This window comes from Crotalus tigris, unplaced genomic scaffold (genome assembly GCF_016545835.1).
Source record: "Crotalus tigris isolate CLP2741 ecotype Arizona unplaced genomic scaffold, ASM1654583v1 scf7180000024469.1203045, whole genome shotgun sequence".
NCBI lineage: Eukaryota > Metazoa > Chordata > Lepidosauria > Squamata > Viperidae > Crotalus > Crotalus tigris.
Window position 1 is genome coordinate 290,130 of NW_024100640.1, and position 14,308 is coordinate 304,437.

The 14,308-nt window shown below is 39.9% G+C and overlaps 1 protein-coding gene across 7 annotated transcripts in view; it reads left to right on the forward strand.

The window, feature by feature from the left end:
* Positions 1-14,308, forward strand: part of LOC120303403 (solute carrier organic anion transporter family member 1C1-like) — a 38,345-nt gene that overhangs the window by 21,341 nt on the left and 2,696 nt on the right. For all 7 annotated transcript variants that reach the window (XM_039332899.1, XM_039332896.1, XM_039332895.1 and 4 more), the window contains 6 exons: positions 1,896-2,060; positions 4,792-4,987; positions 8,065-8,227; positions 9,761-9,936; positions 12,087-12,151; positions 13,679-13,796. In XM_039332899.1, coding sequence (XP_039188833.1) covers positions 1,896-2,060; positions 4,792-4,987; positions 8,065-8,227; positions 9,761-9,936; positions 12,087-12,151; positions 13,679-13,796 — 883 coding nt within the window. The remainder of the gene's footprint in view (positions 1-1,895; positions 2,061-4,791; positions 4,988-8,064; positions 8,228-9,760; positions 9,937-12,086; positions 12,152-13,678; positions 13,797-14,308) is intronic.

Here is a 14,308-nt window from a genome sequence, read left to right on the forward strand (position 1 = left end):
ATATATTTCTTTATATAATGACTTCCATCTTCATCACAAGTATAAACCATTTTAGTAACTTATCATCTTCTTTTAAAATACAACAAATGGTATCTTCTTCCCATATCCAGCTCTTATCTATAAACAAAATCTTAAACTCCGGTCATTCAGTTCTAATCAGCAAAATCCATTAAGAATTAGCAGAAATAACAGCTTAGCTATTTTAACCTTAATCAAATAAACCAACTTTATATTCCTCCCTTTTACTTTTAACAATATTGTCTTTAATCCCCTTCAAATAATCCTCTTGGTTTTTTTTTTAAATGTATTTGTCCCTTCTCACAAAATTCTTCAAAGCTTTAACAAGGTTTTTTTTTGTAAATACAATATTTCCAAATTAAATCCAATGCCTAAAAGTTATCCAGGTCACTCCTATGGTTTGTTTTTTGTATATCCTTTTTTTCTTATTAAGACACCAGATGGTTTCCATTGTATATCCAGTCTTGCATCTATTTCCATATCATTCTTGTAGCCTGTCATTTTTAAATACACTTTTGGATCAGTCTGTCTTGTTCTGTATAATGTGTTCCTCTTCTTTTAAACGCTGTATCTATAGCAGGGGTAGGCAACCTTGGCTCTTTTATGACTCGTGGACTACAAATCCAGAATTCCTGAGCCAGTATGGCTCAGCCTGGAAACCTCTCCCTTTCTCCTCAGCATAGTTGGCTCAGGAATTCTGGGAGGTGAAGTCCACGAATCATAAAAGAGCCAAGGTTGCCTACCCCTGATCTATAGTGACAGGCTTTCTTAAAATTAATTTATGTTCCACTCTTCACAAATAACCTTCAATATATCCAATATTAAAACACTTTGCTGCATTCTGTATTAGTAAGTGAAATTTAACTGTCCTTCTCCTTTAATTGTAATTTTTCATTCTTCTGGTTCTTCTAGTGTCTGGCCTAAAATGTCTCATCCTATCTTTTTTTAAAAAAAGAGAATTCGAAACAATACCAAAATCAAAGTTCCTAATCATGCTTTTGCTGCAAAAGAAGTTTTTAAGTCCTTAAACTTGTATTAAAGCTTCTTTCTCTAAAGATTGAAGGAAACTCAATTGGTGCTGTAAAACTTGTTGATCCAAAAATTCCTAGTTAGCTAAAGAGGTTTACAAGAGATTTCTATAGATGTTTAGAAAAAGAAGCATACAAGTAGATCTCATACTTATAGGTTTCAGGTTTTGAAAGCTGTATGTTTTGGAAGGGATCTCTTTCTGATTAGTAGTTTGAGAACAACTCTCAAAGTATCACCTTGACTCTGGTGCTGGTCTTGCTGGGGCTATAATATCCCATTAGTCCCTTAGACTGCAAGGCGATCAAACCGGTCAGTCCTAGAGGAGATCAACCCTGACTGCTCCTTAGAAGGCCAAATCCTGAAGTTGAAACACAAATACTTTGGCCACCTAATGAGAAGGAAGGACTCACTGGAGAAGAGCCTAATGCTGGGAAAGATTGAGGGCCATAGAAGAATGGGACGTCAGAGAATGAGGTAGCTGGATGGAGTCACTGAAGCAGTAGGCATGAGCTTCAATGGACTCCAGAAGATGGTAGAGGACAGGAAGGCCTGGAGGAACGTTGTCCGTGGGGTCGCGATGGGTCGGACACGACTTCTCAACTAACAATAAAGTCCTTTTGGATTAGGTCATGTCAATAAATCTTAACCCTTGTGATGATTTTATTCCAATCATGTTAATTAACAACTTATTAAATGACTTGATTATAAAATCCATGATTTTTCCTCCTTGTAAAATTGTATTTTTTTTAATTACAATTTTGAACAAAAATAAAAAATAGTCTCAGGGCGAAATAGACCCGATAGTAAATTTGGTTAGACTTTTATTTTATTTCCTTTTGCTATTCCAGATTTCTTTCCTACTTTGAAAAAGCTGTTTGGAAACCCCATCTTCCTGATCTATTTGCTCCTTACAATCTTCCAATACAATTCTCTGGTTGGCATGGTAACCTTTGAATCCAAGTTTATGGAGCAGCAGTTCAACATCGCTGTTTCAAGAGCCATCTTTCTTATTGGTAGGTGAAGCTTTTCTTTTTGTTATCCATACACCTCCCTCCTCCTATTTTCTCCATAACAACAACAACAATGCTGTGAGGTAGTGATGGACCTAAAGATCCCAGCTGGCTTTCATGGGTAAGGCAGGACTAGAATTCACAGTCTCCTGGTAATTGGCCCAAAGTCACCCAGCCAGTTTTCATGCTGGTGGAAACTAGAACTCACCGTCTCTTGGTGTTTGGCCCAAAGTCACCCTGCTGGCTTTCATGGCTAAGTTAGGACTAGAACTCATAGTCTCTTAATTTTTATTTTTTATTTTATTTTATTTTTATCACAGTATTGCTTCATCTGAATTTAATGGCAAAACTAGTTAACAGAACCACCATTTTGTACAGATGTCAACACTTACGAATTTTACTGAATTTTCCTCCTGCAGTAAGTGCTACCTAGCAGGACCAAAGAAGAAGGAAATTATTATATCCAAATTATTTTCATTTGCTTAAAGGTTTATAATTGTACCTTAAAGTGAAAGAACATTAACATTTCTAATCCCAACCCCACAAGTTTAAAACACACTGCTGCTAAAAACAGAGTTCATCTAAGGTAACAAAAGACAGAAATCAACCCTTTTCTGGAGTGCTCCATTGTTACAGCATTGTGGTCTCTGGTTAAACTTTTCTTGTGCGTATTTTCATTGCTTTTTCGGGCCAAATGTAAGAGTCTGTCAGAAAGCTTTCATAGTCAGTGTTGTCTCTTAATTTTTAATTTGGTGCCTTAGCCATTACACCAAACTAATAGACATTCCATGAGATTAAGCAGGCACACATGGTATATGGCAATGATGGTGAATCTTTTAGAGACCAAGTGCCCAAAACCCACCCTGCCCCTGTCCTGCCCTCTGCCCCACTCCCGCTCTGCCCCCGCTCCGTCCCCATCCTGCCCACCCACAGGGCCATCCACCGCCTCCACAGCCTGCTGCAGCAGATCGTCCAAGTGGCCTGCAGTGCCATGGCAGCCACACCCTTGAGCCGTGCCCCACAGCATCATCTGTGTGCGACGGGGCGTGAGGGCGGAGTCTTGTCCCTGCTGCCCAGCTGCCATGTGCTTGGCTGCGTTGCTCTGCGCGGGCTGTGCCCAGGGACAACTCTCCTCCGGGGGGGCTACTGGTGAGGAAGGGGCTGCGGGGGAAGGCGGAGCCTGGGCAACAGTGCATGTGCCCACAGAGAGGGCTCTGGGTGCCGCCTCTAGCATGCGTACCATAGATTCGCCACCACTGGTATATGGGTTGGGTGGCTTCTGTCGACATCCTTTTCTCTGTAATGAGAAAATGAGGCATATTATTACTACAGGTAGTTCTCGATTTACAACCACAACTGAGCCCAAAATTTCCCTTGCTAAGCAAGACAGTTGCTAAGTGGGTTTTGACCCATTATACGACCCTCCTTGCCATAGTTGTTAAGTGAATCCCATAGTTGTTAAGTTAGTAACACGGTTGTTAAGTGACTCTGGCTTCCCCATTGACTTTGCTTGTCAGAAGGTCACAAAAAAGGATCACATGACACCCCCTGGGACACGGCAACGGTCATAAATGCATGCCTGTTGCCCAGCAAATTTTGATCATGCTCCTATGGCCGTGGTGGCGAACCTATGGCACGCATGTGCCACTGGTGGCACTCAGAGCCCTTTCTGTGGGCACGTGTGCCATCGCCCCAGTCCTAGGCCTTCAGCTGGGTTTTATAAAACCTTTTCGCTTTAGGCCTCTGCCGCCGTGTGCAAAAAAAAAAAAAAAGGTTCAATCAATCAATTTCAATCAAGATCTCGCAAAGTTGGAATTAATTGATTGAACTTTTTAGTCCCACCCAGTCTGCCGTTACTACTGAAGCCACGCCCACCCAATGGGCCATACCCACCCGGCACCCGATGATACATAAGTGGGTTTTGGGTTGCAGTTTGGGCACTCGGTCCCTAAAAGGTTCGCCATCACTGTCCTATGGCGATGCTGCAGTGGTCGCAGGTGTGAAAAACGTTCGTAAGTTCACTCTTTCAGTGCCGTAGTAACTTTGAATGCTCACTAAACAAATGGTTGTAAGTTCAGGGCTACCGGTACTCCTAGCAGTGGGTTATGGCAGTGGTTCTTAACCTTTTTGAATGAATCGCCCCCTTGAGCCAATGAGGAAGTTGTCATCGCCCCCCTCCCCCAACATAACCTCTCAATCACAACATAGGAAATAATTCTTCAATTTATGCAAACACTTTTTTTGTTTTCTTTAAAATTGTCATCAGGACATATTGATGCAAATAATTTATTTCCAGTCTTTTTCCCATATCTCCCATATTCTGGCCAATGGCGTGCCACTGTATGGGTAGAGGCTGCTGCGCAATGCGCATGAAGATAAGCGATGCGTATTCACATATGTACAGCATTCTGTGCTGAAGCTAGCTGGAGGAACATTTGAAAATACAATTCAATCCACTAATAGCGAGCAATCTGATGTTTTTGTACGACAGATATACAGCGATTTCACTGTACAAAAAAGTCTCAAAAGTGTCCCCAAAATGTCTCTCTCCATCGTCCCCATATCGCCCCCTTTTCGTTCCATCGCCCCCCTGAAAAAATGAAATTGCCCCCTGGGGGGCAATATTGCCCAGGTTAAGGACCACTGAATTATGGTAACTATTATTCTGAAGAAGGAAATGTGTTTTGTGTTCAGTGACGGGTGAGATGATGCCACTGCTCCCTTTCCTTTGCAGGTGTGATTGTCTTACCTATTGCCATTGTGGGGATATTCCTGGGAGGTTTTATCATCAAGAAGTTCAAACTGCACATTGCAGCCATGGCGAAGTTTGCCTGCATCACCTTTGTGACAGCCTTCCTGTTAAACCTGTTTTACTTCGCCGCCAGTTGCCAAGTGCCTAAAGTGGCTGGTTTGACCGTCAACTACTCTGGGTTTGTCGTCTTGTTCATCGTTGGGGGTGATGGGAGGAAGTTGCAGCTAATGAATGTTTTATAATGCATGTTTTATAATGCAAGTAGCGTATTCTGAATACATTGCTCTCGCTCAGAAGGGTAACAGGGAGAAAAATTCTACATTTTTTCCCCTCCTTCTCACTTACTTTGATTTCCATCAAAAGTAGCCTTGGGGCATTTCTTTCAAAGGAGATGAGAAGATCCTTGTAATTCTCATTGCGGGAATGGAAAGTTCTTGTAATTATTTCTTTACAAAAAGATCAATAAAATAGAATAGAGTTGGAAGGGACCATGGAGGTCTTCTAGTCCAGCCCCTTGCTCAAGCAGGAGAATCTATACCATTTCTTACAAGTGATTGTCTAGTTACAGTATCTTCTTGAAAACCTCCAGTGATGGAGTGCCCACGATTTCTGGAGGCAAGCTGTTCCACTGGTTAATTGTCCTCACTGTTAGGAAGTTTCTCCTTAATTCCAGGTTGTTTCTCTCTTTGATCTGTTTCCAACCATCATTTCTTGTCCTGCCCTCTGACACTTTGGAAAATAAATTGATCCCTTTTTCTTTGTGGCAGCCCCTCCAATATTGGAACACTGCTATCATGTCACCCCTAGTTCTTCTTTTCTTTAGACTGGCCAAACCCAAGTCCTGTAGCTGTTCTTCATACGTTTTAGTCTCCAGGCCTTTGATCATCTTAGTTGCTCTTCTCTGATTTTTTCCCCCAAAGTCTCAACATCTTTTTTGTAGTATCTCAACTTCTTTTTTATAGTATTGTGTAAATGGCCTGCCTTTCATTGTGCCTTCCTCACCCCAGTGCCCAAAAGCCTATGGCAGTGTTTCTCAACCTTGACAATTTTAAGGCATGTGGACTTCAACTCCCAGAATTCCACAGCTAGCAATGCTGGCTGTGGAATTCTGGGAGTTGAAGTCCACATGCCTTAAAATTGTCAAGGTTGAGAAACACTGTTTTAGAGTGATGACAGATCAGAATCAGAAAATAGCAACCTTTTGAGCAAATGCTCGCCCACATCTCTAACAATAAACTGCCAGTAGTCTTGACTTATAACCGGACATTTAGCAATGATTCAAAGTTACGACCAAATCAAAAAGGGGCCTTAAGACCAGTTGTCCCCTGTGGTCACGTGACTGTACTTCAGCATTTCTGGTTTTGGAGAAAAACGGAGTCCATAACAAATGACTGTAGTGCTCACTTAACTACCACCACAAAAAAGATACTAAAATCTGACTGGCCATGCGACTTACCCATTTTACAGCTCTTATCACTTATGATTATAACGGGCAGCTTTGGCTGCGCGGTGATAACTCGAGGACTATCTGTAAGTTGAGGGAATGGGGGGGAAACCACAGAGAAATTGGAAACAAACCCTCAATCACCCTGAGAATAAGGTAGAAATTATAAACCTCATAATAATAATAATAATAATAATAATAATAACAACAACAACATTGGAAGGGACCTTGGAGGTCATCTAGTCCAGCCCCCTGCTCAGGAAGGAAACCCTATACCATTTCAGACAAATGGCTGTCCAGTCTCTTCTTAATAACTTCCAGTGTTGGAGTATGCACCGTTTCTGGAGGCAGGTTGTTCCACTGATTAATTGTTCTAACTGTCAGGAAATTTCTCCTTAGTTCTAGGTTGCTTCTCTCCTTGATTAGGTTCCATCCATTGCTTCTTGTCCTGCCTTCAGGTGCTTTAGAGAATAGCTTGACTCCCTCGTCTTTGTGGCAGCCCCTGAGATATTGGAACACTGCTATCATGTCACCTCTCATCCTTCTCTTCATTAGATTAGACCTATCCAATTCCAGCAACCGTTCCTTATGTGTTTTAGCCTCCAGTCCCCTAATCATCTTTGTTGCTCTTCTCTATACTCTTTCTAGAGTCTCAACATCTTTTTTACATCGTGGTGACGAAAACTGGATGCAGTATTCCAAGTGTGGCCTTACCAAGACATTGTAAAGTGGTATTAACACTTCACATGATCTTGATTCTATCTCTAATAATGAAGCCTAGCACTGTGTTGGCTTTTTTGGCAACTGCAGCACACTACTGGCTCATATTAAGTGATTGTCCACTAGGACTCCAAGATCCCCCTCACTGTTGCTACTATTGAGCAAGGTACCCCCTATACTATACTTGTGCATTTGTTTTTTCTTGCCTAAATGTAGAACCTTACTTTTTTCACCATTGAATTTCATTTTGTTAGATAGCGCCCAGTGTTCAAGTCTGTCCAGATCCTCCTGTATCCTAAGCCTGTCTTCTGGAGTGTTGGCTATTCCTGCCAGCTTGGTGTCATCTGCAAATGTGATGATTTCCCCATCTATCCCTTCGTCCAAATCGTTGATGAAGATGTTGAAGAGCACTGGGCCCAGAACAGAGCCCTGGGGCACCCCACTACACACTAGGATTTCCCTGGGATGATTTTCCCATAAAAAAGTTAAAGCACAGCATTAGGAGAAAAAAAACATCACCAATCCAAAAGATTCAAGAGTGTTCTTTCTATTTTGGGATCCCTTCTTCTTGCATTGGGTTATTTTCCAAGGTTGTTATCCTTCTGCAACCTGTAGTTCTTCCCTCTTATGCATGGCTGGCATTCTGTTGGCTGACAATATTGATTTATTTATCTCAGTAGTTCTCAACCTGAGGGTCAGGACCCCATTTGGGGTCGAACGACCATTTCACGAGGGGTCGCCAAACAACGCAGTCCGCCATTTTTCCCCCTTTTCCTTAGCTGTGCTATTCCCTTTTATTCTATTGGCTTTTGAAAGCCAATAGAATAGACTCTCTTGAATAGAGTCTAATTCTATTGGCTTTCAAAAGCCAATAGGAATTGTCCAGGCTGTCTCTGTCCTGGTGAGCCTGCCAAAAGTCCCATTCTGCAAACGGTGCTGCACCAGTTGAGTAGTCCTCGGCTTACGACTGGTTGAGTAGTCCTCGACTTACGACCGGTTGGGGGTCGCGGCATTAAAAAGGTTGAGAACCACTGATTTATCTGGATCTTTCCCCCTTTGGATTGCTGATGGCTCCATCATTATTCCTTTAGCATCAAAGAAGTGTCCTTCAAAGAGAAGCCGTTATCTCTCTGCAACTCTGACTGCAGCTGTGAAGAGAGCCACTGGGATCCAGTTTGTGGAGACAACGGTATCACCTACATGAGCCCATGTTTAGCTGGCTGCAAAACATCCGTGGGAAGTGGAAAGGATTTGGTAAATGCAGCGACGTTATAACCTATCCCTTCAATGGAAAGGAAATAAGTTCTCATTTATTTGTATACTTTTAGAGTTACCTTTTTGGGGAGATGGGCAGCACGAAAAGGTATAAGTAAATGTATTATAAATGAAAATGTATTCATTGAAAATAGATAAGTTAGTTTCCTGAGAAGGGGCAAATCACAGAATATTAGATCTGGGCAAAATTTTCAGAGGGATACTTTACTTCCATGCAAGCTTGTTCAAAGTTCCTGTTGGTGCTGCTGTCCTTGATGTTTATTTTATTTATTTATTAAATTTATGTGCTGCTCATCTCACTTCATTCTGAATGTCATGTTGTTGGAGCTATATATGCACAATAGCCTCTTCTGACTTTTCCAGCAAATTCTTGGAAATCCAGAAGGAGATTCTATATTGGCAGTAAAGGGTAAAACAAGTCAGGATGGTTGGCAAAAGATAGCAAACCCCACACTCACTCACCCTGATGATGTTACTTAGTTGGGTAATGAAATGTCTGCAGGGAAACCACCGAGCATCAAGGACTCCACAGTTTAATCCTGAGCTGCAAAAGACTAGACTAGACTAGACTAGACTAGACTAGACTAGAATAGAATAGAATAGAATAGAATAGAAACTATGGAATAGAATAGAAAGAATAGAATAGAATAGAATAGAATAGAATAGAATAGAATAGAATAGAATAGAATAGAATAGAATAGAATGGAATGGAATGGAAGGGAAGGGAAGGGAAGGGAAGGGAACAGGGAATAGAATAGAATAGAATAGAATAGAATAGAATAGAATAGAATAGAATAGAAAATATGGAATAGAATAGAATAGAATAGAATAGAATAGAATACAATAGAATAGAATAGAATAGAATAGAATAGAATAGAATAGAAAATATGGAATAGAATAGAATAGAATAGAATAGAATAGAATAGAATAGAATAGAATAGAATAGAATAGGAATAGAATAGAATAGAAGAATAGAATAGGAATGGAATAATAGAATAGAATAGAATAGAATAGAATGGAATAATGGAATAATAGAATAGAATAGAATAGAATAGAATAGAATAGAATAGAATAGAATAGAATAGAATAGAATAGAATAGGAATGGAATGGAATGGAATGAATAGAATAGAATAGAATAGAATAGAATAGGAATAGAATAGAATAGAATAGAATAGAATAGAATAGAATAGAATAGAATAGAATAGAATAGGCCACTCTTTTCTAGCCCTGATTATGTTACCTAGTTGGGTAATGAAACATCCGCAAGAAAATAATCAAGCTCAGAGAGATTGAACAACCATTTGTCTGAAATGGTATAGGGTTTCCTGCTTGAGCAGGGGTTGGACTAGAAGATCTCCAAGGTCCCTTCCAACTCAGTTATTCTGTTACTTCAGAAATGATTAACATTCCCAGAAACCATTAATTACATTGCTTGCCTACAACCACACAAATAGAGATTTGGAAATGTAGACCATTCTGAGCATTTACTTCATTTCTCTTCTATCTTGCAGGTATTTCAAAACTGCAGTTGCGTAGGAGTGTCAGGAGCTGGTAATTTTTCTGCAGTTCTGGGTCAATGTCCAAGGGATAATTGTGCAAAAAAATTCCCTTACTTTTTAGTGTTGTTGTCCATCGTTGTATTTATCTTCTCTTTGGGAGGAACGCCTACGTATATGCTTATGTTTAGGTGAAGACATTTTCATTCTTTTTTAAAGCTGGGGGGGGGGTACAAACTGGGTGTAAAATTGTAGAATTTACCATAAAAATGAATGCTGGAAAAAATATTTTAAAAATCATACCCTTCCATTCATTGCTTCTCCGGCAGATTCCTTCTAAGTGGCAAAAAGCAGTTTTCAGATTTCAAACATTGTATTGTATTTTATTGCCTTTTATTCATAGTACAGGGAGTCCTCAACATATGGCCAGTTGCTTAACAATCATTCTAAGTTATGACAGATCTGTCTTGGGGCTATTTAAAACCTGGATTCAAATTTCCAACAATTCCCCTCCTCCTTGCTCATATGACTAAACTGGGCACTCAGCAATAAGGCTGCATTTACCACCATTGTGCAGGCTCACATTTTATGATGGTTTTGCTAAAAACTGGCATTTACCTCTGGCTTTCAGTAAAACTGCACCCACAACAAACAACCATGGTATTCGTTTAATGACTGCAGCATTTCATTTTACGACCGTGGTGTTTGCTTTAACGAAGGAAGGTATATATACGTATCCCAGGATAATGTTAAAGGATCCAACGTTTGCTTTAAGACCACCGTGGTGGCTTTGCAACCATAGCTTCAGCTTAACAACAGCTGCAAAAAAAGGCCTTAAAATCAGGTTGATCACATGACCAACTGATTTACAGCTGTCATGACTTATGAGACCAGGCTTCATTTATAGTCATAACCCAAGGACTATCTATAATGCATTGTTAGAAATTGAACATGATCAAACATTTTACAACTGCTATTACAGTTCCCAGTGAAATTTCTACTTGTAGAAAGATACTGTTGTTACAAAAGTCAATTTTTCCAAATCAAGAGTTGTAATTTCACATCACTGCGATTTGCCCACATGTATTTATTTAATTTTTAAACTTTTTATTAATTTTCCAATGTTACAATTATATCTTTGAAAAGCAACGTGGTGTCTGAATTACAATAATTCCATTACATACAAATATTATTAATACAAATCTCCAACTATTACAGCCAATATTTCCTCTCCTTTTTCCCTTAATACATACTGTCTCTTGTTTAAATTAGTATACTTCAGCTACTTAATAGCTTTCTTACATTTATCAATAATTTTATATATCTTATTTATTTTAACATTCCATCTTTTGGACCATCAATAACCTTATGAATTTTCCCAGCTTTAATTTTGCATTAATATTTAAGTTAAACGTTTAATATTTATCATTTCCAATTTTTTAAATGACCCCAATTCCCTCTGTCACAATTCCTCTCAACATCTAGTGTTCCGGATACATATCTTATTTAATTTTTAATTCAAAGACTGGAGGATAAGTTACAGCACTGTTTAAAAATTAAAATAAAATTTTATCATTCTATAAAATGCTACAAAGATTAAAATGACATTAATAAATAGGACAAGAATAAAACATTTATTTATTTTACAAGCATTTAAGGATATTTAATTCATGCTGATGGATTTTTTTTTCCAATGGTTGAACTTTAAGTCTGTGCTTAATTTGAGTCAGGACTGAGTTGATGTTGATTATACATCATTCCAGTTGGTTTCAGCTCTGAGCCATACTAGGAAATTGTGCTGACTAGCTTGTTTTCAGATTTCATTTATTTCTTTAGTATTATTTTTATTAAGAATTTTCCCTGCTAAGAGACAAATCTAAAGAAAAAGAAATAAAAGAGAATAAAAAAAGAAAAAAAGAAACAGGGAAAAACGATAGAAAAAGCAACACAAATTTTAAAAATGTGATTTCCAACCAATATTTATTTATTTATTTATGAGACTTATATACTGCTTTAAGTGCAAGCACTCTCTAAGCGGTGTACACCAGTAAGCAATGTATATATATATTTACATTGCCCCCAACAATCTGGGTCCTCATTTTACCTATCTCGAAAGGATGGAAGGCTGAGTCAACCTTGAGCCGGTGAGATTTGAACCGCTGACTTGCTGAACACAGTCAGCTAAAGTGGCCTGCAGTACTGCACTCTAACTGCTGCGCCACCTCGGCGCAATTTTTTTTACAATATTTGCAATCTTATTTTTTGTCTTCCCGCTAGAATTCATTCATTTCAATGTTCCTTGTCTAAGCTCACTTTTGAACTTCTCCTCATGTTTTTTCAGATCAGTTTCACCAGATTTGAAATCTTTTGCTGTGGGCATCGAAGCTTTGTGCGGAAGAGTCCTTGGTAAATAGATTCCAGATTTCATTTTAGATTTTAAGCAGATAACCTTATTTATTTATCTAGTCCAACCCCCTGCTCAGGCAGGAAATGCCAGGCAGGAAATGTCAGGTGTTTTGATAACACCAATTTCAGGAGAGCTGTTCTAAAGCTGCTGGTTGATGAAAACACAGCCACCTCTCTCCATTACATTTCTTTTGTGCTCATGTTTGCTTAAATCTAACTCAGTTTAAGCAAAACTTTGGACCAAGGCAGTTTGGCAATTTCTTGAAAAGGCTGGGCTTGTTTTGTCCAGACTGCAAGCTGCCATTGGACAATTTCTTTGCTGCTGTCACTTCCCCTGTCAGGCTCTCTTGATTGACAGAATCCCAAGAGAATCCATAGGGCAGCGGTGGCCAGACTAATCACACCTGCACAGTCAAAACCCTGCAACTTTTTTCCCATCACACAAACAGTATAAAAAAAAAGGGGAGGGGCTCATAACCGTTTATCAATTTCATTATTTTACCATTGTCCTCCATGTTGTCAGTGAGCAATAGTCACAGATGCTGACATCAGCTTGTAACATTTTGTGAGGGGAGCCCCTCTTTGCATTCTTTGAAAATAAATTTTAAACTGGTAATCAACCCAATTGGTTATTTTTTAAAAAACCAAGATGGCTGTCCTGATTGATCCCCGAACTGACCAGTGTTTGCATCTCAGCATTCCACCAGTAAAGTTTTTAACAAAGGAGAAAATGTATAAGGCACCAAATGAGCTTCTACAGATAGTTCTCAATTTACGATCCATTAGCAAACATTCAAAGTTATGACAGACCTTCCCAAAGGTACTTATGGCCCGGTTTCAAAGTTTGGATGGCTCCCCCCCCAACCCCCACAGTCAAGTGACTGCAGGCCAGACACTCAGCAGCCCCCCTGCATTTACTTCCATTTGCAGTGTCCTGCAGCCTCATGAAAACATTTTATGATGTTTTGTAGAAAGTTTTGTATTTCTGCTTTACAGCAAAAATAGTCCATAATGAACAATGGGTTTCCATTACAACCATAGTAGCTACTTGACCATCCCCAAAAAAGATCATAAAAATAGGTCTGGCCATGTGGCGACTCATTTTATGACTGTCATGACTTAGAACCATAATGGTCAGATTCCATTATGGTTGTAAGTGGAGGATTGCGAAGCAATTGACCCAGACAGTTTATCACCTGGTTTGGTGATAAATACAGGAGAACCTCATATTGAAAGTGGAGGGTCAAAATGTACCTGTGGATTTCATTTGCAGTGACGGGGTCAGGGGTCAGAACAGGATGTCCATTCCACATAATCTATACATACAGGCCGGAAGTCTCTGCACAGTCTGGAAATATGGCTCCAACTAAAATCCTTCGCACTTCCTACTCCTCGTTTCTTTTTTAGGAGTTTAATTCGAGCCATTAAGTTCTCACTGTGCATACTCTGCCACTGCGTTTTTGTTCCCCTCAAGCCTTGCTGAGTATGTCAAGACTGTCATATTTGTCTCTCTTGTCCCTACTTCAGGGGGGCTCCCTTCCCCAATTTACTTTGGAGCTTTGATTGACCAGACCTGCTTGAAATGGGGTATGAAAACCTGTGGTGGATCTGGGGCTTGCAGAGTCTATGATACCAAAGCATTCAGGTGAGCCTCAAAGGAAGAAAAGAACCTATGGTCTAAAATGGTTTGTGTTGTGTATTCCTCGGGTGTGCTGGGTCTGGATGAATAAATCTGCTTTCACACCTTAAATAAGGATGAAGACCTTTCATAGAATAGTTACATGTTGACAAGTGTTTTATTTGTATTAATATAGCTTTCAGGGAGAGGAAGGAAGGAAGGAAGGAAGGAAGGAAGGAAGGAAGGAAGGACGGAAGGAAGGAAGGAAGGAGGGAGGGAGGGAGGGAGGGAGGGGAGGGAGGGAGGAAGGAAAAGCAAAGAGAGTGTGGATAGATGGATGGAAGCCAATATAGAATGGATGGATGGATGGATGGATGGATGGATGAATAGCAGGAAGGAAGGGAGGGAGGGAGGGAGGAAGGAAGGAAGGAAGGAAGGAAGGAAGGAAGGAAGGAAGGAAGGAAGGAAGGAAGGAAGGAAGGAAGGAAAAGCAAAGAGAGTGTGGATAGATGGATGGAAGTCAATAAAGAATGGATGGA